The sequence below is a fragment of the Schistocerca cancellata genome, chromosome 1, assembly GCF_023864275.1.
Source record: "Schistocerca cancellata isolate TAMUIC-IGC-003103 chromosome 1, iqSchCanc2.1, whole genome shotgun sequence".
In the NCBI taxonomy this organism is placed as follows: Eukaryota; Metazoa; Arthropoda; class Insecta; order Orthoptera; family Acrididae; genus Schistocerca; species Schistocerca cancellata.
In genome coordinates, this window is record NC_064626.1 from 1,017,565,844 (window position 1) to 1,017,592,247 (window position 26,404).

The 26,404-nt window shown below is 42.0% G+C and overlaps 1 protein-coding gene across 2 annotated transcripts in view; it reads left to right on the plus strand.

Annotated features, from left to right (window-relative positions):
* LOC126089262 (protein GPR107) overlaps nt 1–26,404 on the plus strand; it is a 172,246-nt gene that overhangs the window by 133,270 nt on the left and 12,572 nt on the right. For both annotated transcript variants that reach the window (XM_049906896.1, XM_049906897.1), the window contains exons 9-12: nt 3,276–3,393; nt 3,482–3,609; nt 3,715–3,856; nt 18,067–18,227. In XM_049906896.1, the coding sequence (XP_049762853.1) occupies nt 3,276–3,393; nt 3,482–3,609; nt 3,715–3,856; nt 18,067–18,227 (549 nt within the window). The remainder of the gene's footprint in view (nt 1–3,275; nt 3,394–3,481; nt 3,610–3,714; nt 3,857–18,066; nt 18,228–26,404) is intronic.

Consider the following 26,404-nt stretch of genomic DNA (forward strand, 5'->3'; position numbering starts at 1 on the left):
TAATGTGATTCTGTTCTCACGCAAAGATGGCAAAAAATGAGGATCACTTTGATTTCCTGAAATGTACTAACACTAGTACAGCCAAAGCTTCTGTGTACTGTTGACTTGTGCGTGCTAGGACAGCGGATGTAATTTTGATGAAGAGACTGTTTATGTCTTGCAGTTTCCTGAGTTACGTAAGCATGTGAGAACTCACAAGGGGAATCTGCCATGGGTTGATCCATGATACAATCAAAACTTAGTGGAGTGAAAAAAAGATGAAAATAAGGGGAAGATGTTTTGGCTTAGGTGCCAACACGCAAGTAGCTTCCAAGAAAATGATGGTCAAAGTTTCATCATGACTTCATCAGGCTACTCACATGGCATAAATCCTAGTGCGCCGGTAGTGCAGTGGCTAAGAAAACAGTTCCAAAATTTTGTACCCTGTTTTCAAATTCCATCTTATGTTTTTTTTTTTCCTTTTGTTGTTTCAGAAGGATGTGACATCAATATTTTTTACTACCTGATACTCATGGCTGTGCTCACATGTCTGTAGTTTTGTTGTGATGAGTTATTGTGAGTAACTAAGCTGTCGTACATGCAGGAGTGTCAGCTGCCCTGTTTATCTAACTGCTCTGGTAAGCATAGTTAATGACGAGTGTGACAACCCCCTCCCCACTCCGTGTCCAAAAGCACGATGCAGTGGCATGCACAACATTACTGCCAAGTGGTGTGAGCAGAGGTGTGTGGGCTGAGTTTGCATACTGATGTAACAAAAGATGTCCCCCGCCCCCCTATTTCACACTCTCAGGGATAATTTTTTTCCCCTCTAAAGTAGCCTACGGTATTCCTCAGTGCTCAAGCTATCTCCATACCAACTTTAATTGAAATCACTTCAGCAGCTTGGTCTTGAAAATTTAACAGAGTGAGTTACTGCTACATTTAATAATATTGGTGTGGAAGTATGGATTAAATATGTTGAGGATTGTATGAGCATTGTATTCATTATGTTGAATCATATTATGTAGAACATATCAGTCAATAAAAGCATTTCACAAGTATGATTTAGTCAAACGTCAAAGAGTAAACAATTTTTATTTTTTTTCCATTTATTTTTCGAAGAATAAATTTCTTTCTTTATGTTGTGTGGATAACACTATAAATTATGACATCTTTTTTTGTGATCTGATTTTGATGAAACAAAACCTGTAGTTGCCATGAGCTACGCTGAAGTTACTTGTAAAAACTCCGTGAAGATTCTTCTAGTAGTTTTGGGAATTAACATGTTGAATCACACAGGCATGACAGTATTACAGTTTTATTGTTAGTATATTGTTTATGACATTGTGATATACGATGGAATTAATGGCTAAAAAAAATGAGATTTCAAATCTTATTGAAAAAAATTATAATCACAACTGATACGTATGAACACCTTCCAGAAAACTACTACCAACAATTTTAATCTGTCTCCAAGAAATAAGTGACAAATTTGGTACTCAAGACGTAAACTAATGAAGGCAGCCACACCACCTGGAAAGTTCTCAATAGAAACCTATCATCAATTTCCGGAGAAAGTTTTTTGACCTTACATAAACATGGAAGCGTTTCTGTACATTGTTGACTTGTGAGATGGGCAAAACTATCCTTATGTATATGATGGGCTGTTTGTCAATGAACTCAGAGTATCAACATGTTCATTAAAAGTAATTCCACCAAAGTTTACACTGCTATGTAAACCCTGCAATGTATACTCTGACTGACAGGTGAAGAAATACACTCACCAGTTACAGATGTGCCCTACTCTCATAGCACAGCAAAGGGAAATCTCAAGTAGAAGCAATGCAGTTAAAATACACACCTTGATACCTAATCAGTTGCAGCCTCCAGCCTTTGAGAAAATGTCTTGATATTCACAGTTTACTGCAAGATTATTGCCAGTTTGCTGGGTTGTTTTCCAAATGATATATACACACACAAAAATGTGACTGTAGTATAGTGCTAAATGGGCCTTCATACGTTGCTCATGGTACACCAAATTTTTAAGCTTTGAATGTTTTTATAAATTCACTGGTTCTCTTAAAGCATAAAAGTAAAATACAAAGCAAAAATTGAAATACTAGATTTTTTTGTTTTTAATTTTCAGTTACAGTTAATTATATATGATTTTTGTTGAAACAATCTATTTTTAATAAATAATGCATATTTCATTTGCCAAAAATTCCATTTTTATTTTACAATATTACAAAAAAATTGATGTGGCATAAGTTACTTACAATACAGCAAAAGAACAACAAAACGTAAGACTGGATCTGAGCATGGTGCGCGAAATTTCAAAACTGTGTTGTTAGCCTCTGTACTGCTACTCGCTTGGTTTTATGATGTGCAAGTTAACTAAGCCCTGTCAAAAGGTAGATATCATTTTCTGAAAAACTGTTGAGCACCTAAGACTAAATAAGTGTCCCTTGGTTTTCACCCTTCATTCACCCATGTCAAGTTTTAACTGTGTCAGAGAGGAGCCTGTGGTGAGTTACCTTGTCGAAAACTTAATGTTATAAAAATGATACTACAGTTTGATGTGTCTTGTCATAACAACATCATTGTTCATTTGCTGATTGTATTTGCTATTGTCTTAATAAACATTTTCACTTACTACATTTTATAGAAAAGCATGTGAGTGCAGCTAAAAGATTTCAGTAGTCAATACCTTATCACACTGTATTATAAATTGTAACTACATTTGATGTTGTCAATTACTGTATTGGCCTAAAGACAATAAAATCTTTATTATTATTATTATTATTATTATTATTATTATTATTATGAGTACTTATGTATAGAAGATAAAATTTAAATACCTTCCTTCATATAATTGATGCACTTTTCATAACAACTTCTGATATCATCACACATTCTGTTAAGATGTCATTTATGAGTATTATTTCTCATTTTCCTGACTTACTGTGGCTTGAATTTTTTGTTTGGAAAGCGTGAAAGTTATTATCTGGTGTTGCTACAAACAAAGAATTGTTGAAACAAATGATTAACTCAATAGTGCGGCAATGCTCAATCACATCAGATGTAACCAGAATCAGAGTATCACATGGAAATGGATTATGTTTGTGTTTTTAATGTCATAAACACTTGCATGATTAAACATCATTGTTATAACCATGAAGATGGAAAGTAAAACTAAGAACTGATGTTGAAGTCAATTATATAATTTAATGTGCAATATTCTCATGATCTTTTTCAGAATTTTCTAGGTATTAATTAAATGATTTTTCTGTTTGCAGACTGAAGGGTGCAGTTTTGTTCATAACAATTGTTCTTGTTGGAACAGGGTGGACATTTATCAAACATATTTTGTCAGAGAAGGACAAGAAAATATTCATGATTGTTATTCCTTTGCAGGTAAGGTACAAAGACATGAATATTTTGTTAATTGTTGTTTAAATAAGTTATCTGTTATTGGTAATGATTTCATCAATTGTGCTTGCAGGTCCTAGCAAATGTAGCTGAGATAATTATTGATGAATCAGAAGAAGGAGCAGTAGAACATAGAATATGGAGAGTTGTGTTTATACTTGATCTCCTTTGCTGTGGAGCAATTCTGTTTCCAGTCGTATGGTGTGTTAGCTATTAATTTAGTATACTGAATGTTTTCTTTAGTAATGTGAAATCAGTATCCTTGTGTAAGGAATATTTACTGATACCATGTTTAATTCTTTCCAGGTCTATTAGGCACCTACAGGAAGCATCTCATACTGATGGAAAGGCAGCAATAAATTTGCGCAAATTGAAGCTTTTTCGTCATTTTTATATAATGATTGTGTGCTATATTTACTTCACCAGGGTTATTGTGTATTTATTGAAGGTTTGTTGAAGTTTTTAATGTTTATGAAGCAATTTTATGGGTGTTCTGCATATTTCTACAGCCAAATTTGTTGATAATTTACAGATGAGTCATGTTGCACAATCACCTGGTGGTTTTAATGAATGGCACTGGGCATTAAAATTGGAGCATTTTCTAAACCATGGCTGAGGTGGTGATTTACATATACCTTAACTTTTAATGACAATAATCCTAGTAAAATAACATGTTAGCTAACAAAGAGCTCATGGTCTACTTTGAAGGAAGGATACTCAGAGACATAACAGAAACTCAAAATATGTAGCTGTCGAGCTTGTTAGGACACACAGTTACAAACATCATCTGCTAAGAACAGATGCCAAAATAAAAATAATGTTCTTAAGAAAACTCAATGGCACATCATGGAGATCCTCTGCATCAAACTCTGTACTTTAGCTCTGGGATTGGTTTACCATATTGTGGACTATTGCTCCCCACCTCTGATGAATAGTACTCACACAAGACTTGTTGACATACAGCTCAGTCATACTATTTGTCTTATCATTGGTACAATCAGAACATCACTTACATTCTGGCAACCCATACTTAGCCACATACCACCTCCTTCACTGTCAGAGGAAACTGCACTTGTACGAAGTACTGAAAAATCCTCACCTCCCTGTTCATGAAGATATTCCCAACATCAGTAAAGGAAACTGCAAGGATATTAGTTCACAAAGGTGTTAATACTAATGACTGCTGGGGACACACATGGCAGATTAATACTACGAAATAATAACTTAAGATACTGTGCATATCGACCAAACCATCTGGCTTTGAATTTCCATGCAAGATCTGGTCAGTTCTTGACCAAATAAGAACTAACACTGGCACATGTGCCAATTCTGTGCATAAATGAAAGAAAATAGCTTCTCAAAGTTGTGAGTGTGGTGCCTGAAAGCAGACTACACTATAATGTAAATGGACAGACAAAAAAATCTACTCACCAAGCAGCAACGGGAGAACACACAAAACCTTATTTATTTATTTATTTATTTATTTTACCTATGATGTATTGAACAAAAGTGCATCACCACTCTATCGTTCTCCGGCGTAGTCTCAGTCACATTCAACACACTTTCTACAACACTCAGGAAGTGCAAGAATTTATTGGTGGGGAATCTTACGGGGAGGAGGATTGGTGAGTATAGTGGATGTGTAAGAGTAGCAGAGTGAAGATTAGTGATGGTGACAGCATTATGCAATATTGCAAAAGACACATGTATTCAAATGTGTTTACATCAGTTTGATCTGACTGCAGGCTGAAGATGATTTTTCAACAAATCAAAATATGTACAGCGATGATGGTATTTCCACTGGGTGTGCTGTGCTCCAGGATAATGCCTCTCATATCAAATGACAGTCACCATAATCTTCTCTGCAGATGGTTGTTCATAGATCATCTTGGACTTTGGAGATGAGGAATGGCACCAAGCCTCTCGTATCAAATGACAGTCAGCATAATCTTCTCTGCAGATGGCTATTCATAGATCTTCTTGGAATTTGGAGATAAGGAATGGTACCATTCCTTGTTTGCGTTCTTGGTTTTATGTTGATGGTAATGGTTCCATGTTCTGTGGTGATTTTCATAAGGAAGCCACCCTCGTCTGCTTCAAAGCAGTTTCTCCACAGGCATCAAAGCATCACTCTTTTGTTATGGAGTGACATGCCATGGCACTTACATTGCAGACACTTAGCAAAACCTAAGCACTTATTTGTTGTTGTTGTGGTCTACAGTCCTGAGACTGGTTTGATGCAGCTCTCCTTGCTAATCTATCCTGTGCAAGCTTCTTCATCTCCCAGTACCTACTGCAACCTACATCCTTCTGAATCTGCTTAGTGTATTCATCTCTTGGTCTCCCCCTACGATTTTTACCCTCCACGCTGCCCTCCAATACTAAATTGGTGATCCCTTGATGCCTCAGAACATGTCCTACCAACTGATCCCTTCTTCTGGTCAAGTTGTGCCACAAACTTCTCTTCTCCCCCATCCTATTCAATACTTCCTCATTAGTTACATGATCTACCCATCTAATCTTCAGCATTCTTCTGTAGCACCACATTTCAAAAGCTTCTATTCTCTTCTTGTCCAAACTATTTACCGTCCATGTTTCACTTCCATACATGGCTACGCTCCATACAAATACTTTCAGAAATGACTTCCTGACACTTAAATCTATACTCGATGTTAACAAATTTCTCTTCTTCAGAAACGCTTTCCTTGCCATTGCCAGTCTACATTTTATATCCTCTCTACTTCGACCATCATCAGTTATTTTGCTCCCTAAATAGCAAAACTCCTTTACTACTTTAAGTGTCTCATTTCCTAATCTAATACCCTCAACATCGCCTGACTTAATTCGACTACATTCCATTATTCTCGTTTTGTTTTTGTTGATGTTCATCTTATATCCTCCCTTCAGGACACCATCCATTCCGTTCAACTGCTCTTCCAAGTCCTTTGCTGTCTCTGACAGAATTACAATGTCATCAGCGAACCTCAAAGTTTTTATTTCTTCTCCATGGATTTTAATACCTACCCCGAATTTTTCTTTTGTTTCCTTTACTGCTTGCTCAATATACAGATTGAATAACATCGGGGAGAGGCTACAACCCTGTCTCCCTCCCCTCGACTCTTATAACTGCCATCTGGTTTCTGTACAAATTGTAAATAGCCTTTCGCTCCCTGTATTTTACCCCTGCAACCTTCAGAATTTGAAAGAGAGTATTCCAGTCAACATTGTCAAAAGCTTTCTCTAAGTCTACAAATGCTAGAAACGTAGGTTTGCCTTTCCTTAATCTTTCTCCTAAGATAAGTCGTAAAGTCAGTATTGCCTCACGTGTTCCAGTATTTCTACGGAATCCAAACTGATCTTCCCCGAGGTCGGCTTCTACTAGTTTTTCCATTCGTCTGTAAAGAATTCGTGTTAGTACTTTGCAGCTGTGGCTTATTAAGCTGATTGTCCGGTAATTTTCACATCTGTCAACACCTGCTTTCTTTGGGATTGGAATTATTATATACTTCTTGAAGTCTGAGGGTATTTCGCCTGTTTCATACATCTTGCTCACCAGATGGTAGAGTTTTGTCAGGACTGGCTTTCCCAAGGCCGTCAGTAGTTCCAATGGAATGTTGTCTACTCCGGGGGCCTTGTTTCGACTCAGGTCTTTCAGTGCTCTGTCAAACTCTTCACGCAGTATCGTATCTCCCATTTCATCTTCATCTACATCCTCTTCCATTTTCATAATATTGTCCTCAAGTGCATCGCCATTGTATAGACCCTCTATATACTCCTTCCACCTTTCTGCTTTCCCTTCTTTGCTTAGAACTGGGTTTCCATCTGAGCTCTTGATGTTCATACAAGTGGTTCTCTTATCTCCAAAGGTCTCTTTAATTTTCCTGTAGGCAGTATCTATCTTACCCCTAGTGAGATAAGCCTCTACATCCTTACATTTGTCCTCTAGCCATTCCTGCTTAGCCATTTTGCATTTCCTGTCGATCTCATTTTTGAGACGTTTGTATTCTTTTTTGCCTGCTTCATTTACTGCATTTTTATATTTTCTCCTTTCATCAATTAAATTCAATATTTCTTCTGTTACCCAAGGATTTCTACTAGCCCTCGTCTTTTTACCTACTTGATCCTCTGCTGCCTTCACTACTTCATCCCTCAAAGCTACCCATTCTTCTTCTACTGTATTTCTTTCCCCCATTCCTGTCAATTGTTCCCTTATGCTCTCCCTGAAACTCTGTACAACCTCTGGTTCTTTCAGTTTATCCAGGTCCCATCTCCTTAAATTCCCACCTTTTTGCAGTTTCTTCAGTTTTAATCTACAGTCCATAACCAACAGATTGTGGTCAGAGTCCACATCTGCCCCTGGAAATGTCTTACAATTTAAAACCTGGTTCCTAAATCTCTGTCTTACCATTATATAATCTATCTGATACCTTTTAGTATCTCTAAAGCACTTATTTAACAATCTTAAATGTTGGGCCATCACTAATGTTCAAATTTATGGCTATTTTATCAACCATTGCGTGGTGATTGTCCATCACAGTGGCTGCAGCTGCTGCAGTAGACTCTGGTGTCACAGCACAGTAGTAGTAGTAGTAGTAGTAGTAGTAGCAGCTTTAGTCATCTATAGATCTCTTTTTACAAGGATATAGGACATGTCAAAATATTTACAAGTTAAGACCAATTTAACATAAGCTAATTAGTATAGACATATATTTACAGACTTCTAGTTAGAGACAATCATTAGATTTTACTCCTGGTATACAATGCTTTTTTTACAAATAACTTACTAAATAATGTAATACCACTGTTCACTCATATCTCACTATTAGTCACTTCATACTACACACACATTGTTTCATAACACTTCACTCACTACATACTACACACACACACACACACACACACACACACACACACACACACACTGGTGATCTCTGGGCCATTTTCTGTACCACAGCTTCCCATTTGCTATCCTGAAAAACTGAGTGAGTGTCCCTCTATAATGAGTGAGATGTTGAGCTCAGAAAGAGGAAGAGGTGTAAGTATTGTACTATGCATAACTTGGGAGTAAGTATTTCTAGAAAAGAAAAAAGAAGGAAAAAACATAATTTGGAGGTGTTTTGTGGAATGTTGGATGTTTTATAATCATTATTATCATTTATTTGTATAACATTTTTTTATCAAACCCCTACTCTGTTTTATATAAATAATTCTTCAAAGCATAAAATGTATTGCATAACAGGTTCTTTTTAGCTACCTTTTTAAATAAGTGTATTTTTGCAATTTCTTTAATCTCTTATGGTAATTTAATGTACAGTTTTATTCCTTGGTAGAAAATGCTGTTTCGAGTTTTATGTTCATATTTTCTTGGTAAATGTTGGTTGAGTCTACTTCTTCTTGCATGGTCATGGACAGAGCTGTTTTTGCAGTAATTACCAATGTTATTTTTGATGTGTACAACTGACTGTTAAATGTATTCACATGGAGCAGTTAAAATCCCCACTGTTTTGAACAGATCTTTACAATGAGCTTGAGTAGTATTTTTGGTTATTATTCTAATGACTCTCTTCTGGAGTTTGAAAATTGTGTTCATATTTTGTGTGTTTGTTCCCCAAAAAAGAATGCCATAGCTAAGAATTGAGTGTACATATGAATAATATGTAACTAAAAGACATTGCATGTTACACACTTATGATAGGATTCTAAGGGCATAACATGCTGATGACATCCTGTGTGCAAGTACCTTTGTGTGTTCACACCACTTCAACTGAGAATCAATATTAATTCCTAGAAATTTTCCATTTGTTACACAGTCTACAGAGGTGCCATCTACATTTAATTTAAAATTGTCATCCCAGACTGCTTTGCTTTTATTCTCTGCATTATTTATTATTTTGTCATTAGATGACGTTTTTGCAGCAATCAGCATATCCCTATAGATCTTTTTGTATCTCTGATAAAAATTTAAGAATTCTGGATCACTGCAAATCTTTTTCATGGAACTGAGGTGTTTAAGTGTGTGGGAGGACTTCTTAATACCTGATGTTACCTGTAATAACACTGTTCACGCACTGCACTTTCTGTGGATCGGGTCTGTATCCTGGGCGGGCCCGATGATCACTGACTGGGGCTGGCCCGTGCGGCTCGAGTTGTTGTTGTTGTTGTTGTTGTTGTTGTTGTTGTTGTTCAGCCGGCAGAGGTCGCGTCCGAATTCTTGCGTGCCCTCTGGTGGACGGGACTCTACTTGCGGCCACAACCGTCCGTGACGCGCCGTGCCATTGTGCGCCTCCCGCAATCTGTTTGGTGGCTACTGCACTCCTCCTCCTTCGGGGGGTGACGCCACTGTGAGCCACTGCGGCGGAAGGTGGAGCGGCGGGCAGGAGCGATGACCTCCACATCCATTGGATGGCCGGAGTCGAGGGGATCTGCCATCCCTCGAGCTGGAACCTTCGAATACGGCTGGAAGTGACCCACACGAAGAGGCCCCCGTCGTCCCACATCCGGAGCCCGGGACAGAACAGGCGACAGGTCATCGAACTCCTGATCTTGTTCCACCTCGGAAGGGGCAAGACCCAGTGGCGAGGACGAAGGGGAAGGGACGACCACAGGGGAACCAACCTCCTGAGAAACCGGGCCTGCTAGGGGGGCCGGCTCTCGCTGGGGCATCTTGAACGATGGCGATGCCGGTACTGGAGCCACAGGAGGCCACCAAGGCGGAGAACCAATGCAGTGCGGCAGAGTCACAGCGGGGGAAGGAGGTAACGTCCCCCGTGAATCCAACACAGGTGCCGGCAATGGGGAAGTCGGCGTCCGAGAGGTCGGAGGGTGGGTGCCTGAACGTGGACGGAGCTGATTTTGGTGACGACCTATCACCCGGTCCCCCGCCTGCAAGGTATAGAGCCGGCGGCCATTTTGGCGCAGGACCACCGCCGGTATCCAACGTGGATTGCGACCAAAACCACGGGCCCAGACCGACATACCCCGTGGAAAACCAGGGACGCCGTTTTGTGAAGACTGGCGAGGACCAGGCCGGAGGAGGTGCAGCAGAGTCCTAGGTTGACGCCCATGGAGGAGCTCCGCTGGGCTGCGTTCTCCCATTGGTGTGGTCCGGTATGCCGTCAAGAAAAACGTCAATGCTTCCTCCGCAGGAAATTCGTGCACATACTTTTTCATCTGCGTCTTAAATGTGCGCACCATGCGCTCGGCTTCCCCATTCGATTGTGGATGGAAGGGGGGAGAGCAAATGTGCCGAATACCGAAGCGCCTACAAAAATCCTGGAAGGTCTGCGAAATAAACTGCGGTCCATTGTCCGAGACCAGGGTAATTGGCAGGCCCTCCACAGAAAAGATTTTGGCGAGTGCCTGGATTGCAACTTCGGAAGTGATTGAGGAGCAGCGAACCACATATGGGAATCGGGAATAAGCATCAATGACAATGAGCCAAAAGCCATTGAGAAACGGGCCCGCAAAATTGATGTGAACACGTTCCCATGCCTGGGTTGCCGGCGGCCATGAAGAGAACGCTGCCCTGGGAGAGACTTGTTGGCTCACACACTGGGAACAGGCTGCCACGAAGTGCTCAATTTCTCTGTCAATACCGGGCCAGTACACATGTCTGCGAGCCAAGGTTTTAGTACGGGAAACACCCCAGTGTCCCGCATGTAATAAAGTGAGGACCTCCTTCCGTAAACTGACAGGAACAACCACGCGAGGTGCAGCATCTTCGGTAGCCAGAAGGAGAACTCCTTCCAAGACGGAGAGGTGGTCTCGTAGAACAAAATAATTACGAAGAGGGTCAGAGGCCCGGCCCGGAGGGCGGGACGACCACCCCTGCTGAATGAGGTGCACTATTTGCCGTAGAACCGGGTCCGCCGCCGTTTCCTTGGCGACTCGAGAACCAGTGATCGGAAAGCCATCAACCGCTTGGCGGGACGCCACATCCAATTGAAAACACACAACCTCCTCCCGATCGAACGTAGGATCCGGGCCCACCGGAAGACGGGAAAGAGCGTCGGCGTTGGCATGCTGTCCTGTAGGGCGAAAATGATTGTCATAATGGTACTTAGAGAGGAACAAGGCCCAGCGCTGTAGTCTGTGGGCCGCCCTATCCGGAATCTGAGAGGCGGGGCCAAATAAAGATATTAACGGCTTATGGTCAGCGATTAATTGAAACTTCGTGCCATACAAGAAAGGGTGAAACTTGGTAACAGTGTAGACAATGGCCAAAGCTTCTTTTTCCACCTGAGAGTAGTGGGCCTGCGCGGGACTGAGCGTTTTAGACGCAAACGCCATTGGTTGCTCGGAACCATCTGCGTTGCGATGGGCCAGGACCGCCCTCACCCCACACTGCGAAGCATCAGTAGCCAGGACCAACGGCTTATGGGGATCAAAAGTAGCCAAACAAGGGGCTGATGTGAGGAGGCCCTTCAACGAGGTGAACGCTCGCTCGCTTGCAGGCGACCAATCAAAAGGAATACCCTTGCGCAGGAGGCAGTACAGGGGGCAGGCTATGGTGGAAGCCCTGGGAATGAACCAGTGGTAATAGGCGATCTTGCCTAAAAATGCTCGTAACTCTTTCAGCGAAGAGGGCCGAGGAAGGTTGACGATACCTTGGACCAAACTTCCTAGGGGCTGGATACCGCGCCGAGAGATGGTGTAGCCCACATACTCAATGGATGGTTGGAAGAAGGTTGACTTATGCAGGTTGCAATGCAGGCCCACAGACCTAAATTTGAGAAAGAGGGTGCGAAGGTTGTGCAAGTGTTCCTTCGTGCTGTGGCAACGTGACATGCTCAAGATAACACTGGAATATCGCCGGGGCACTGGATATTCCAAAAGCCAACCGCTGGTATTGGTAAAGGCCAAAAGGGGTGTTGACGACCGCCAGCCTTTTGGAGTCCTCATCAAGTGGTATCTGATGATAAGCCTCCGACAGATCGATTTTCGAAAAATATTGGCCTCCCGCCACGGCGGAGAACAATTCATCAGCCCGAGGCAAAGGATAGGTGTCCACCACCAATTGGGAATTAACAGTGGCCTTGAAATCGCCACAAAGATGTAATTTTCCCAAGGGCTTCCTGACAATAACGAGGGGCGAAGCCCACTCACTGGAAGAAATGGGAAGAACGACCCCTACGGCTGTCAGCCGGTCTAGCTCTTCCTTTACCGGAGGGCGGAGAGCCAAGGGGATGTGCCTCGCACGTAGAAAACACGGGCGAGCCGACGCCTTCAACGTTAAGTGAGCTTCAAAATCGGAAACACGCCCCAGACCCTCCTCAAAGATATCTGGAAAGTCTGAGATCAAAGATTCCAATGATTGATAGGGAACGTCTTCGGAAACCAACTGTATGGTGTCAGTGATAGAAAAACCGAAAGCTTGAAAGGCGTCCAGACCAAAAAGGTTAGCGGAGCCCGCATCACTGACAACAATAAAAGTAAGAGGCCGAGTGACTGATTTGTAAGTCACATCGGTAGTGAATTGACCCAGGAAGGGAATGAACTGTTTACCATAACCGCAGAGACGCCGGTAAACCGGCGCCAACGGGGGCGATCCAAGGTCGGAATAAGTTTGGGCATTCAACAACGAAACTGCCGCGCCCGTATCGACTTGCAGTTGTAATCGGCGCGACCGAACCGACACCTCGATAAAGAGCTTGCGCGCCGATGCGTCGGGAGCCTGGCCCGATGAAACTTCCTGAATGTCAACGTCCATGTCCCCAGAGCCTGCTTCCTTCGATTCGGTTGAGGCTGAGCGGCAAACTTTAGCAACGTGACCTTTCTTATTACATTTGCGACAAACGGCCCAACGCTGGGGGCACTCCGACCGATCATGACGTATATAGCACGACGCACAGGACGGCAACAGGGGCCGGCGGTCGGAGTTCTGTTTACGCGCCGTGCGGGATCGGCCGTAACGGCCGGATTGTACCGCTCGCACGTCGTCCACCCCGGACACAGTGGACGCGGCCGCGCCGCCCTGAACCTCCGCGACGTCGCACCACGCTTCCAGCTGTTGACCCGCTGCGTGAGAGACTTCATACGATTGAGCAATGGACAGGACTTCCTCAAGGGAAGGGTCTTCTAACTGCAGGGCCCGTTGCCAGACCTCCCTATCAGGGGCCGAACGAACAATGGCGTCACGGACCATAATGTGGGCATACGACTCTCGCGACTGCTCCGTGACAAAGTGACACTTGCGACTAAGACCGTGCAGGGTAGCGGCCCACGCCCGGTAAGACTTATGGGGCTGTTTCTTGCATTGATAGAACTCGACCCTAGCCGCCACAACATGCGTGCGGCGGTGATAATAGGAAGACAGCAATGAACACCATGCGTCAAAAGACAAGGACAAGGGTTCCTGCAACGGCGCGAGCTGGCGCAAAACGTGATACAGCGAGGGAGATATCCAAGACAAGAAGAGAGCACGACATACCTCGGCATTGGCAACATGAAACGCCTGGAAATGCTGCCGAAGGCGATGTTCATACACTTCCCAATCCTCCGCCGTCTCGTCATACGGGGGAAAGGGAGGAGGGAACTGTGCCGGAGCAGACGGCATGGAGAGCAACGCCGGAAGCACTTGTTTCATGGTGGCCAAGAGCTCCGTCTGCTGCGCAACCAAAACTCGCACCAAATCTTCCATGCTGTGGAGAAGATGCGAAACCGGAACGACGACGCAACACGCGAAAGAACGACCTTACTCGTCGCCAATTCTGTAATAACACTGTTCACGCACTGCACTTTCTGTGGATCGGGACTGTATCCTGGGCGGGCCCGATGATCACTGGGGCTGGCCCGTGCTGCTCGAGTTGTTGTTGTTGTTGTTGTTGTTGTTTAGCCGGCAGAGGTCGTGTCCAAATTCTCGCGTGCCATCTGGTGGACGGGACTCTACTTGCGGCCACAACTGTCCATGACGCGCCGTGCCATTGTGCGCCTCCCGCAATCTGTTTGGTGGCTACTGCATTACCTATCTGTTTTTCTGAGATGTTGATACAGACATGCATACTTTTCAAAGTTCAATTTAAACAATGTGGAGAATTTAGAGAATTTCATATTCACATTGGTTTCCTTATACACTTCATCCCAGCTTTGATTTTCTAACTCTTTTCAAAAATCTTTTATTTTGATTTCTGATAGATGTCGTTTGTAGGCTTGTAATATAGGGAATGATTCGATTCCTGATTTTACTGTTGTTATTTGACAATGGTCTGATAGTCCGAGATCTTTTACAGCTACATCACATTTTCCCTGTCCATATTTGTGGCCACATGGTCAGTCTTTGTAGTAACCCTTGTTGCACTGTTGTCCAATAGGGACATGCCAAGACTTTGAAGGATGTTGATGGAGGTGCTGCTGGATTCATTTGTGATATTAGTGTTGATGTTAATGTCCCCACACAGAATTATGTTGACCTTGGTACTTGAGACTTTATCTAGAACTTCAGTTAATTTATTGAAAAAAGTGTCCACACTACCACTGGAAGATCTATACACACACAAAATGATTACTTTCTTGGTGATATCAAGCACTGTTAATTCAATAGCTGATGTTTCAAAGTGTTTGTCTTCACTTACTGTTCTGAGGTCATGTCTTGATTTGAAATGTGTTCCTTTTCTGATGTAAATGCATGATTCTCCACCCCTTAAAGTAGTTCTGCAGTAAAAATTTGCCCTTTCATACAATGATAATACTACATGTTGAATTTCTCTGTCTCTACACCAGTGCTCAGTAATACAAACTACTGTGCAGTTCAAGATTGGAGCTCAACTTCTAATAGTTGTATTTTATTTTTTATTGATTGTTCAGTTTGTGAAATGCCCCATGTTACTCTTTCCAATGGTTTGTTTTTCTTTGTGTCATCTGGCATATGTGATATTTGAAGTGTTAAAATCTGTCTTGTGAGTGATTATTTCAGTATTTTTTAAACTGCTGGAGATACTCTTTAGGCAGGGAACCTGTTGTCTTGATTTATTCGAAAAAAGACCTACTTTTCCTACCTATGACAACTGGTATTTGACCGTGTGTGGCCCGAGATCCACCCCCTATACTTTCATGAATCAGCTGTACCAATCTTCCCTTCCCAGTCTTGTTTAGGTGTAGGCCATGCCTAGTGAAACCCCATCGGTTGATAGTCCCGATGGGCACCAGAGAAACATGAGCAAAGTTGGTTGTCCTCAGAGCCATCCCTAACCCCACACTGACTCGCGTCACAGCTCCATCAAGGTGTGTTTGATCATGATACCGGAACAGCTCAACAAAGTGTACATTTGTGCCATGAGTCAGGGAAGCTATCTTGTCCAGGCACCACCTATGTCATATGCATCATCCCTGTCCAAACTGTTTCCCACCCCACCCACTATCACTACATGGTCCTCTTTTGTAAAGTCCTTACATATAAAGACCCTAGGTCCTCTATCACATCACTTAGCCCTGCATATGGGGTGAAGATACTGGTGGCTTGGTACACTGCCCCTAAATTTTCCTGTAACTGAGGGCCTACACCTCACCCATGGCTATTACCTAGCAGCAGTACTTTCTTCTTCCTAACACTTTGTACATTCCTAGGCTTCTTGGCCTTGGTTGAAGTGTGCTGCACATTTCCTGCTCCTTGTTCTACCTGCAGCTCTTCCTGTTTTTGGTGTTGATGATAAAACTGTCAGATCGCGTTCTCTTTCTTCCTATCCTCCTACCAGCTGCCAGTTCCCAACCACCCTCCTCCCCCTTATCTACCTTGATCCTTATGAGTTCCTTCCTTGCTTCCTCCAACTGTGCCTGAAGGTCACAGATTTTCATGTCCTGTTCCCCAGTCAAAATGTTCCTACTGCGTACTCTGCAGTTCCAGGAGAGAGCCTCTTCTGTTCTCCCAACATTCTCCCCAATGTCCCCCCCCCCCCCCCCCCCCCCCAGTGAAAATATTTCCTACAAGATTGGCAAGAAATCCCTCCAGTCACTACCCTATAACAGCTCCCACATTTCTCACTCATGGTCAGTTTCAAAAGAATAATTAAGTTTAAAGAATGTTTTAAATTGTTAAGGATGCTTGATTGGCAGAGTATAAACAAAAAAACGACACAAAAGTCTTATGTGCAGTGGTTTTTTTGTACTTATTTTGAGATACAATGACAGAAGAATGTATTTGTAATTTCTTTTCTTTTAGAGAATTTATGTTATCGGGGGTGTTCTGTCAGATTTTTAAGACGTTTATAACTTGGAAAATTTAGTCCTAGATCGTGTCTATCTAACTAGTAAACAATACGAAATGTGTTAGTTAAATACGATTTAGAAACATTTAATTACACTTTTATTGAGACAGTAAACACTGATGAAACTAGTAGCTGGCTTTTTTAAACGAATTTTGCCCTATCAAGAAAACTTGAATAGAATTATTTGTGTTTATGTCATGCAAAATTTCGGGTTACGTCACGATTATCAGAACTTCAGGAAAAGAATAAGTTTTTTCAAGAAAAAGCTCTGCTGGGACGCTAATATTCACTTGTGTGACAAGAACGGACACTACAGCAAGTATACAAAACAAAGGTAATTTAAATTTGACACTATTTCCTCTTAAAAAGTACTTTTAGCGGATGAAGAAAATACCTGGGACCTCACTTGTCGGCCATCTATTAAAAAGTTTAAAGGGATCTATATTTATATTATAATATAAAAAGTCACACTAAGTAAAATTAGCTTTCTAATTTGCCTCCCCCCCCCCCCTAAAAAAAGGGGGGGGGGGGGTGGTCCTGTGTGTGGGCCTGGTTGGGTATTCTTTAAAGCATTAGTAACTGCACTGCTAACGTACAGAACAATAGTGCAGGAAACCAAATTTTTCTTATTTTTTAAGATTTTCATTTGACTTTGCTTCATATATAATAAATTTTAAAGTTTGTGGCCACCTTATTATGACCAGTCCAGCACCATTTCATGGGTGCAGTCTCCACGTAGCACCTTGGCTGGACAGTGCGCCATGAGAAGAACAGTCACCATACCTTTATCCGAAATCACAAATGCATCCCCATCCACTCTACACTTGTACTGTTGTTTACATTGCATATAAAACATCACACCAAAAAAAGTACAACAGACTGAACTTATGAATGCAAGCAAATAAATCTTCTATGAGCTCATAATACACAAGTAGTATACAATATTGCCATTAACAGGAGTTAAATATGAATGAGATCTTCAATTGTACAACATGTGTTTGACAGTCGTAGTCAAATGTAAGCATTATGCTGAGGTTACAGTGGATGATGAAAAGTGTACCTTACAAGGAAAATAAAAGAGGGATACATCTCATTCAAGTGAGGTAAGCACATTAAAGAGTTGCATCATGTACTGCTGCTCCTGCAAATACATCTGGAAGGGAAGTGCTGTTTACATTATCTGGTCTTCTTTATGGACAAATTGCTTTTACAATGAAGAGAGATGTTTCCCCCCTCTCTAGATGTAGTTTCTCCAAATAATGTTACTTACAGAAAATTCCTTTATTTTGGTTATGTGGTCATCATCAGCTGTATGAGAAGTAATCATAGTCAGCTAGGTATTGAAGTATTACAGCAGAATTTGTAACAAGTTATAAACTTTCTTTCTTCATATGAATTGATATTGTTACCAGTTTATGTTTATCTAAGTCAAAAAGATGATTGTTCCAATTTGTTTCAGATAACAGTACCATTTCAGTATGAGTGGTTAGATGAAATGTTCAGAGAAATGGCTACATATGTGTTCTTTGTACTCACTGGATATAAATTCCGGCCTGCATCAGCAAATCCCTACTTTCAAGCAAATACAGATGATGATGACGATGAAGAAATGGATGTTGTGTAAGTACCATGATGCTATTTAGAGAACTATTATATTACCTCGAAAGAAATCCATATATATATATATGGAACGCCTGGAATCCTTACCCAATCCGTTACCCCCAGAAACCATCCTTGTAACCATTGATGCCACTTCCTTATACACAAATATCCCGCACGTCCAGGGCCTCGCTGCGATGGAGCACTTCCTTTCACGCCGATCACCTGCCACCCTACCTAAAATGTCTTTCCTCATTACCTTAGCCAGCTTCATCCTGACCCACAACTTCTTCACTTTTGAAAACCAGACATACCAACAATTAAAGGGAACAGCCATGGGTACCAGGATGGCCCCCTCGTACGCCAACCTATTCATGGGTCGCTTAGAGGAAGCCTTCTTGGTTACCCAGGCCTGCCAACCCAAAGTTTGGTACAGATTTATTGATGACATCTTCATGATCTGGACTCACAGTGAAGAAGAACTCCAGAATTTCCTCTCCAACCTCAACTCCTTTGGTTCCATCAGATTCACCTGGTCCTACTCCAAATCCCATGCCACTTTCCTTGATGTTGACCTTCACCTATCCAATGGCCAGCTTCACACGTCCGTCCACATCAAACCCACCAACAAGCAACAGTACCTCCATTACGACAGCTGCCACCCATTCCACATCAAACGGTCCCTTCCCTACAGCCTAGGTCTTCGTGGCAAACGAATCTGCTCCAGTCCGGATTCCCTGAAGCATTACACCAACAACCTGACAACAGCTTTTGCATCCCGCAACTACCCTCCCGACCTGGTACAGAAGCAAATAACCAGAGCCACTTCCTCATCCTCTCAAACCCAGAACCTCCCACAGAAGAACCACAAAAGTGCCCCACTTGTGACAGGATACTTTCCGGGACTGGATCAGATTCTGAATGTGGCTCTCCAGCAAGGATACGACTTCCTCAAATCCTGCCCTGAAATGAGATCCATCCTTCATGACATCCTCCCCACTCCACCAAGAGTGTCTTTCCGCCGTCCACCTAACCTTCGTAACCTCTTAGTTCATCCCTATGAAATCCCCAAACCACCTTCCCTACCCTCTGGCTCCTACCCTTGTAACCGCCCCCGGTGTAAAACCTGTCCCATGCACCCTCCCACCACCACCTATTCCAGTCCTGTAACCCGGAAGGTGTACACGATCAAAGGCAGAGCCACGTGTGAAAGCACCCACGTGATTTACCAACTGACCTGCCTACACTGTGAAGCGTTCTATGTGGGAATGACCAGCAACAAACTGTCCATTCGCATGAATGGACACAGGCAGACAGTGTTTGTTGGTAATGAGGATCACCCTGTGGCTAAACATGCCTTGGTGCATGGCCAGCACATCTTGGCACAGTGTTACACCGTCCGGGTTATCTGGATACTTCCCACTAACACCAACCTGTCAGAACTCCGGAGATGGGAACTTGCCCTTCAGCATATCCTCTCTTCTCGCTATCCGCCAGGCCTCAATCTCCGCTAATTTCTAATTTCAATCTGCCGCCGCTCATACCTCACCTGTCTTTCAACATCATCTTTGCCTCTGTACTTCCGTCCCGACTGACATCTCTGCCCCAAACTCTTTGCCTTTACAAATGTCTGCTTATGTCTGTGTATGTGTGGATGGATATGTGTGTGTGTGCGAGTGTATACCTGTCCTTTTTTCCCCCTAAGGTAAGTCTTTCCGCTCCCGGGATTGGAATGACTCCTTACCCTCTCCCTTAAAACCCATATCATTTTGTCTTTCCTTCTCCTTCCCTCTTTCCTGACGAGGCAACCGTTGGTTGCGAAAGCTAGAATTTTGTGTGTATGTTTGTGTTCGTATGTGTGTCTGTCGACCTGCCAGCACTTTCATTTGGTAAGTCACATCATCTTTGCTTTATATATATATATATATATATATATATATATATATATATATATATATATATATATATAAAATGAAAGATGATGAGACTTACCAAACAAAAGCGCTGGCAGGTCGATAGACACACAGACAAACACAAACATACACACAAAATCTAGCTTTCGCAACCAATGGTTGCCTCGTCAGGAAAGAGGGAAGGAGAGGGAAAGACAAAAGGATTTGGGTTTTAAGGGAGAGGGTAAGGAGTCATTCCAATCCCGGGAGCGGAAAGACTTACCTTAGGGGGAAAAAAGGAGGGAAAAAAGGACAGGTATACACTCGCACACACACACACACACACACACACATATCCATCCTCCATATCCATCCATGAGGATGGATATGTGTGTGTGTGCGAGTGTATACCTGTCCTTTTTTCCCTCCTTTTTTCCCCCTAAGGTAAGTCTTTCCGCTCCCGGGATTGGAATGACTCCTTACCCTCTCCCTTAAAACCCAAATCCTTTTGTCTTTCCCTCTCCTTCCCTCTTTCCTGACGAGGCAACCATTGGTTGCGAAAGCTAGATTTTGTGTGTATGTTTGTGTTTGTCTGTGTGTCTATCGACCTGCCAGCGCTTTTGTTTGGTAAGTCTCATCATCTTTCTTTTTAAATAAATTTTTTTCCCACGTGGAACGTTTCCCTCTATTATATATATATATATATATATACAGGGTGTTTCAAAAATGACCGGTATATTTGAAACGGCAATAGAAACTAAACGAGCAGCGATAGAAATACACCGTTTGTTGCAATATGCTTGGGACAACAGTACATTTTCAGGCAGACAAACTTTCGAAATTACAGTAGTTACAATTGTCAACAACAGATGGGGCTGCGGTCTGGGAAACTCTATAGTACGATATTTTCCACATATCCACCATGCGTAGCAATAATATGGCGTAGTCTCTGAATGAAATTACCCGAAACCTTTGACAACGTGTCTGGCGGAATGGCTTCACATGCAGATGAGATGTACTGCTTCAGCTGTTCAATTGTTTCTGGATTCTGGCGGTACACCTGGTCTTTCAAGTGTCCCCACAGAAAGAAGTCACAGGGGTTCATGTCTGGCGAATAGGGAGGCCAATCCACGCCGTCTCCTGTATGTTTCGGATAGCCCAAAGCAATCACACGATCATTGAAATATTCATTCAGGAAATTAAAGACGTTGGCCGTGCGATGTGGGCGGGCACCATCTTGCATAAACCACGAGGTGTTCGCAGTGTCGTCTAAGGCAGTTTGTACCGCCACAAATTCACGAAGAATGTCCAGATAGCGAGATGCAGTAATCGTTTCGGATCTGAAAAATGGGCCAATGATTCCTTTGGAGGAAATGGCGGCCCAGACCAGTACTTTTTGAGGATGCAGGGACGATGGGACTGCAACATGGGGCTTTTCGGTTCCCCATATGCGCCAGTTCTGTTTATTGACGAAGCCGTCCAGGTAAAAATAAGCTTCGTCAGTAAACCAAATGCTGCCCACATGCATATCGCCGTCATCAATCCTGTGCACTATATCGTTAGCGAATGTCTCTCGTGCAGCAATGGTAGAGGCGCTGAGAGGTTGCCGCGTTTGAATTTTGTATGGAAAGAGGTGTAAACTCTGGCGCACGAGACGATACGTGGACGTTGGCGTCATTTGGACCGCAGCTGCAACACGGCGAACGGAAACCCGAGGCCGCTGTCGGATCACCTGCTGCACTAGCTGCGCGTTGCCCTCTGTGGTTGCCGTATGCGGTCGCCGTACCTTTCCAGCATGTTCGTCCGTCACATTCCCAGTCCGTTGAAATTTTTCAAACAGATCCTTTATTGTATCGGTTTTCGGTCCATTGGTTACATTAAACCTCCGATGAAAACTTCGTCTTGTTGCAACAACACTGTGTTCTAGGCGGTGGACTTCCAACACCAGAAAAATCCTCTGTTCTAAGGAATAAACCATGTTGTCTACAGCACACTTGCATGTTGTGAACAGCACACGCTTACAGCAGAAAGACGACGTACAGAATGGCGCACCCACAGACTGCGTTGTCTTCTATATCTTTCACATCACTTGCAGCGCCATCTGTTAATGAAAATTGTAACTACTGTAATTTCGAAAGTTTGTCCGCCTGAAAATGTACTGTTGTCCCAAGCATATTGCAACAAACGGTGTATTTCTATCGCTGCTCGTTTAGTTTTTATTGCCGTTTAAAATATACCGGTCATTTTTGAAACACCCTGTATATATATATATATATATATATATATATATATATATATATATATATAATAGAGGGAAACATTCCACGTGGGAAAAATATGTCTAAAAACAAAGATAATGTGACTTACCAAACGAAAGTGCTGGCTTAAAAGTGCTCTTAAAAGTGAGAATAACATTCCTATTTTTCCATTCCCTTGAAATGCTTTGTTCCTCTAATGATCTGTTATGGATTGCTGCTAGAAGAGGAGCAAGTTGTTTTGCATACTCTGTGTGGAAACACGTTGTTATCCCATAAGATCCAGTTGCTTTTTGTATCCAGTGGCCTATCATTTTGGTACCTAAAGAGTGAAACAGCAGTATGATTTTCCTCAGTGAAACTGTTTGAGCCTTCTCCCTGTCATCCTTCCATTTCATTTCCATTAGGGTTGCTGAGTGAGTGGATAAATGGATTTGATCCATATCCTGATGTAACATGCGACCAAAATTTCTAAGGACAGATTTGGTAGATAGCATTTTTTTTTTTTTTTCAGTTTTGTCGAACACTTCATTTCATACAGTTGTTGTCTTTGGTGAGCAAAAACATACTAAAGAACAACTGGTAGGAAAAATTTGCTTCATATGGCAACTGAATATGGGAGGCAGCTCTAGTTTCCGTAATTCCACTTTGATGGATTCCACATTTTTTAAAAAAAGAAATAGAAATTTCAGGAAAGCAATTACAATCAAACAAGCTGTTAGTCTTAGTTTTTTGTCAGTGGGAGTTTCATTCCAGAGCCTTGAGTAATCATTTCATGTTTTGAAGCAAGCTATGACAAATGTTCTCATTGTGTTTCCTACACAGTCTTTCTCAGTATTCTTCCAAATGTAGCAGCAGTTTTCTACAGAGCGCCTTGCTTTATTTCTGTTCTCATACTGCTTGCTTCATATATTCCACAAGCAGTCGTCAGTTTTGTTCAATAATAACAACTCAACAGTCTGCTGTCTCATCCACTGCATTTTTTAATTTTTTTCTGGAAAAAATACAGGAAGAGAAAACAAAACACTAACAACTCTACATGGCAGATGACACAGTACGACATAAAAACGTACACCTGCGTTGTGTGGTGGTGGCATGTGGTAGCTGGCCTGAAACATTGTTTTCTTTGATCTGTATGGACACTGCTACAGATAGATGCTTCCGTATTTAGATGGTTCCAACAGGTGTCCACATCAAGTGGCTCGAAAAATGTTTCAAAAATATGTCTCAAGCTGAGTGTGTACACGCTTGAAGTCCAGTCAACCAAATTGCTACAGAAGGAAACCCCCCTCCCCCTCCCCCACCTGTTAAATTCCAGCACCTTTCACTATACTTCACAGTTTTCCAATTATTTCACCATGTTCATCAATTTTTTTGATGAGCACAAAGGGAAGATGTCTCAAATATGTGTGTTTTGATGTATAATTTGTGGTCATAGCATGTCAGAATACAGCTTGATTACCTTGTACCCAGATACCAATTTCAATTTTTGATGAGTTCTTACTTGCTGTTAAACATCTGTGATTTCTTAAGAACTAATGAAATTCGTTACCACAAATTATTGTACATTTAACTTCTTTCATTTATGCAGATTTTATACACGTTATAGGTGAGGACTATGATTATTAATCATATATGCCAATTACATGTGTTTTTGCTTATGTTTTGGTGGTTTTAACATTATTCTTGATTCTGCATTTTCCTCAATTTTAAGGATTTTAAGTCTGGACCCCACAAAAACGTAAAATAGATGTTTCACAGTAATCGACGTGACTCTATCAGACAGCACACCACTAATACTTTATTTGAACATTACCTAATTATTTTTCCTACTCATCTGCATTAACTTATGTTTTTCTATATTTACAGCAAGTTGCTGTTCATCACACCAAAGAGAATTTCTACTGCTGTATCCTCCTACTGTCTCTTAATTATATCACTTTCCCATAAACTACAACGTCATCAGCAAACACTCACCAAATCCATCAGATCATTTACATATATAGAGAACAAGAGTGGTCCTACCACACTTCCCTGGGATGCTCGTGGTGATACCTTTGTCTCTGATGAACCTTGCTGTCCAGGACAGTGCTCTGGGTTCTATGACATAAAAAGTCCTCGATGCACTCCTGTATATGAGAACCTGTTCAGTATGCTTGGAGCTTTGTTAACAGTTTACAGTGGGGCACTGTGTCAAATGATTTCCAGATACCTAGAAATATGGAACTTGCCTGTTGAGCTTCACTAGGAATTATCATCTTATTTGCAGCTGTTAACACACTTTCATCACTAGTGTCCAGCACAAATTTGCGATATAAATTCCAATTGGGATTAAAATTTTTGTTGTTGTTCACTTCTGATTTCATCCAGCTTTCTGTTCCTAGTAGTTTGCAAGCAGTGTTTCACTTTATATGTGAGACAAGTGCTGGAAGCTTTCGTGGAGGCAACTACAGTTAATTAATGTTATATCTGTTTTCTTGCCTCTATTTGCGATGATGAATGCTACCCTTTGCAATTAATGGGACTGATTATCTCCCTTCTCCGAAATCAGTACATAATTCATCAAGTCTGAGGAGGGGTTAGCCGTTTGTATTCTGCTACCCTAATAGCAGGTTCCTGAATATAGTGTACTCTTGACCTATTAAGGGGTGTGTTCTAAAATACTCCACCCAATAGAGGAAGTCAAAAAATCCATACTTTCAAGAGCGTCACAGAATTATCTGAAACTTTAGTTGAAGCCTTCCACATGGCTCCAGACCAGAGGACTTTGTTTGGTTATGGAAACATTACTGCAAAATGCTAAATGAGCTTTCACTCCATGTGCCAGCTGTCTTTAAATATCTCCTACATCTACATCCATACTCTGCAAACCACTATGTAATTCGTGGTAGACTGTACTTCACATTGTAGCACATATTAGAGTTTGTTTATAAATAACTCATCTGCTATCAGTCATGATTTTCTTTATTTTATTTTTCACACTACGCGTTTCAGGAAATGATTCCCATTTTTAAATGCATTTTTTGTGTTTGTTATTGTATACATGGAAGAATCCTGGAGATACTAAAAGGTATCAGATAGATTATATAATGGTAAGACAGAGATTTAGGAACCAGGTTTTAAATTGTAAGACATTTCCAGGGGCAGATGTGGACTCTGACCACAATCTATTGGTTATGAACTGTAGATTAAAACTGAAGAAATTGCAAAAAGGTGGGAATTTAAGGAGATGGGACCTGGATAAACTGACTAAACCAGAGGTTGTACAGAGTTTCAGGGAGAGCATAAGGGAACAATTGACAGGAATGGGGGAAAGAAATACACTAGAAGACGAATGGGTAGCTCTGAGGGACGAAGTAGTGAAGGCAGCAGAGGATCAAGTATGTAAAAAGACGAGGGCTAATAGAAATCCTTGGGTAACAGAAGAAATATTGAATTTAATTGATGAAAGGAGAAAATATAAAAATGCATCAAATGAAGCAGGCAAAAAGGAATACAAACGTCTCAAAAATGAGATCGACAGGAAGTGCAAAATGGCTAAGCAGGCATGGCTAGAGGACAAATGTAAGGATGTGGAGGCTTATCTCACTCGGGGTAAGATAGATACAGCCTACAGGAAAATTAAAGAGACCTTTGGAGAAAAGAGAACCACTTGTATGAATATCAAGAACTCAGATGGAAACCCAGTTCTAAGCGAAGAGGGGAAAGCAGAAAGGTGGAAGGAGTATATAGAGGGTCTATACATGGGTGATGTTCTTGAGGACAATATTATGGAAATGGAAGAGGATGTAGATGGAGATGAAATGGGAGATACGATACCGCATGAAGAGTTTGACAGAGCACTGAAAGACCTGAGTCGAAACAAGGCCCTGGGAGTAGACAACATTCCATTAGAACTACTGACGGCCTTGGGAGAGCCAGTCCTGACAAAACTCTACCATCTGGTGAGCAAGATGTACGAGACAGGCGAAATACCCTCAGACTTCAAGAAGAATATAATAATTCCAATCCCAAAGAAATCAGGTGTTGACAGATGTGAAAATTACCAAAC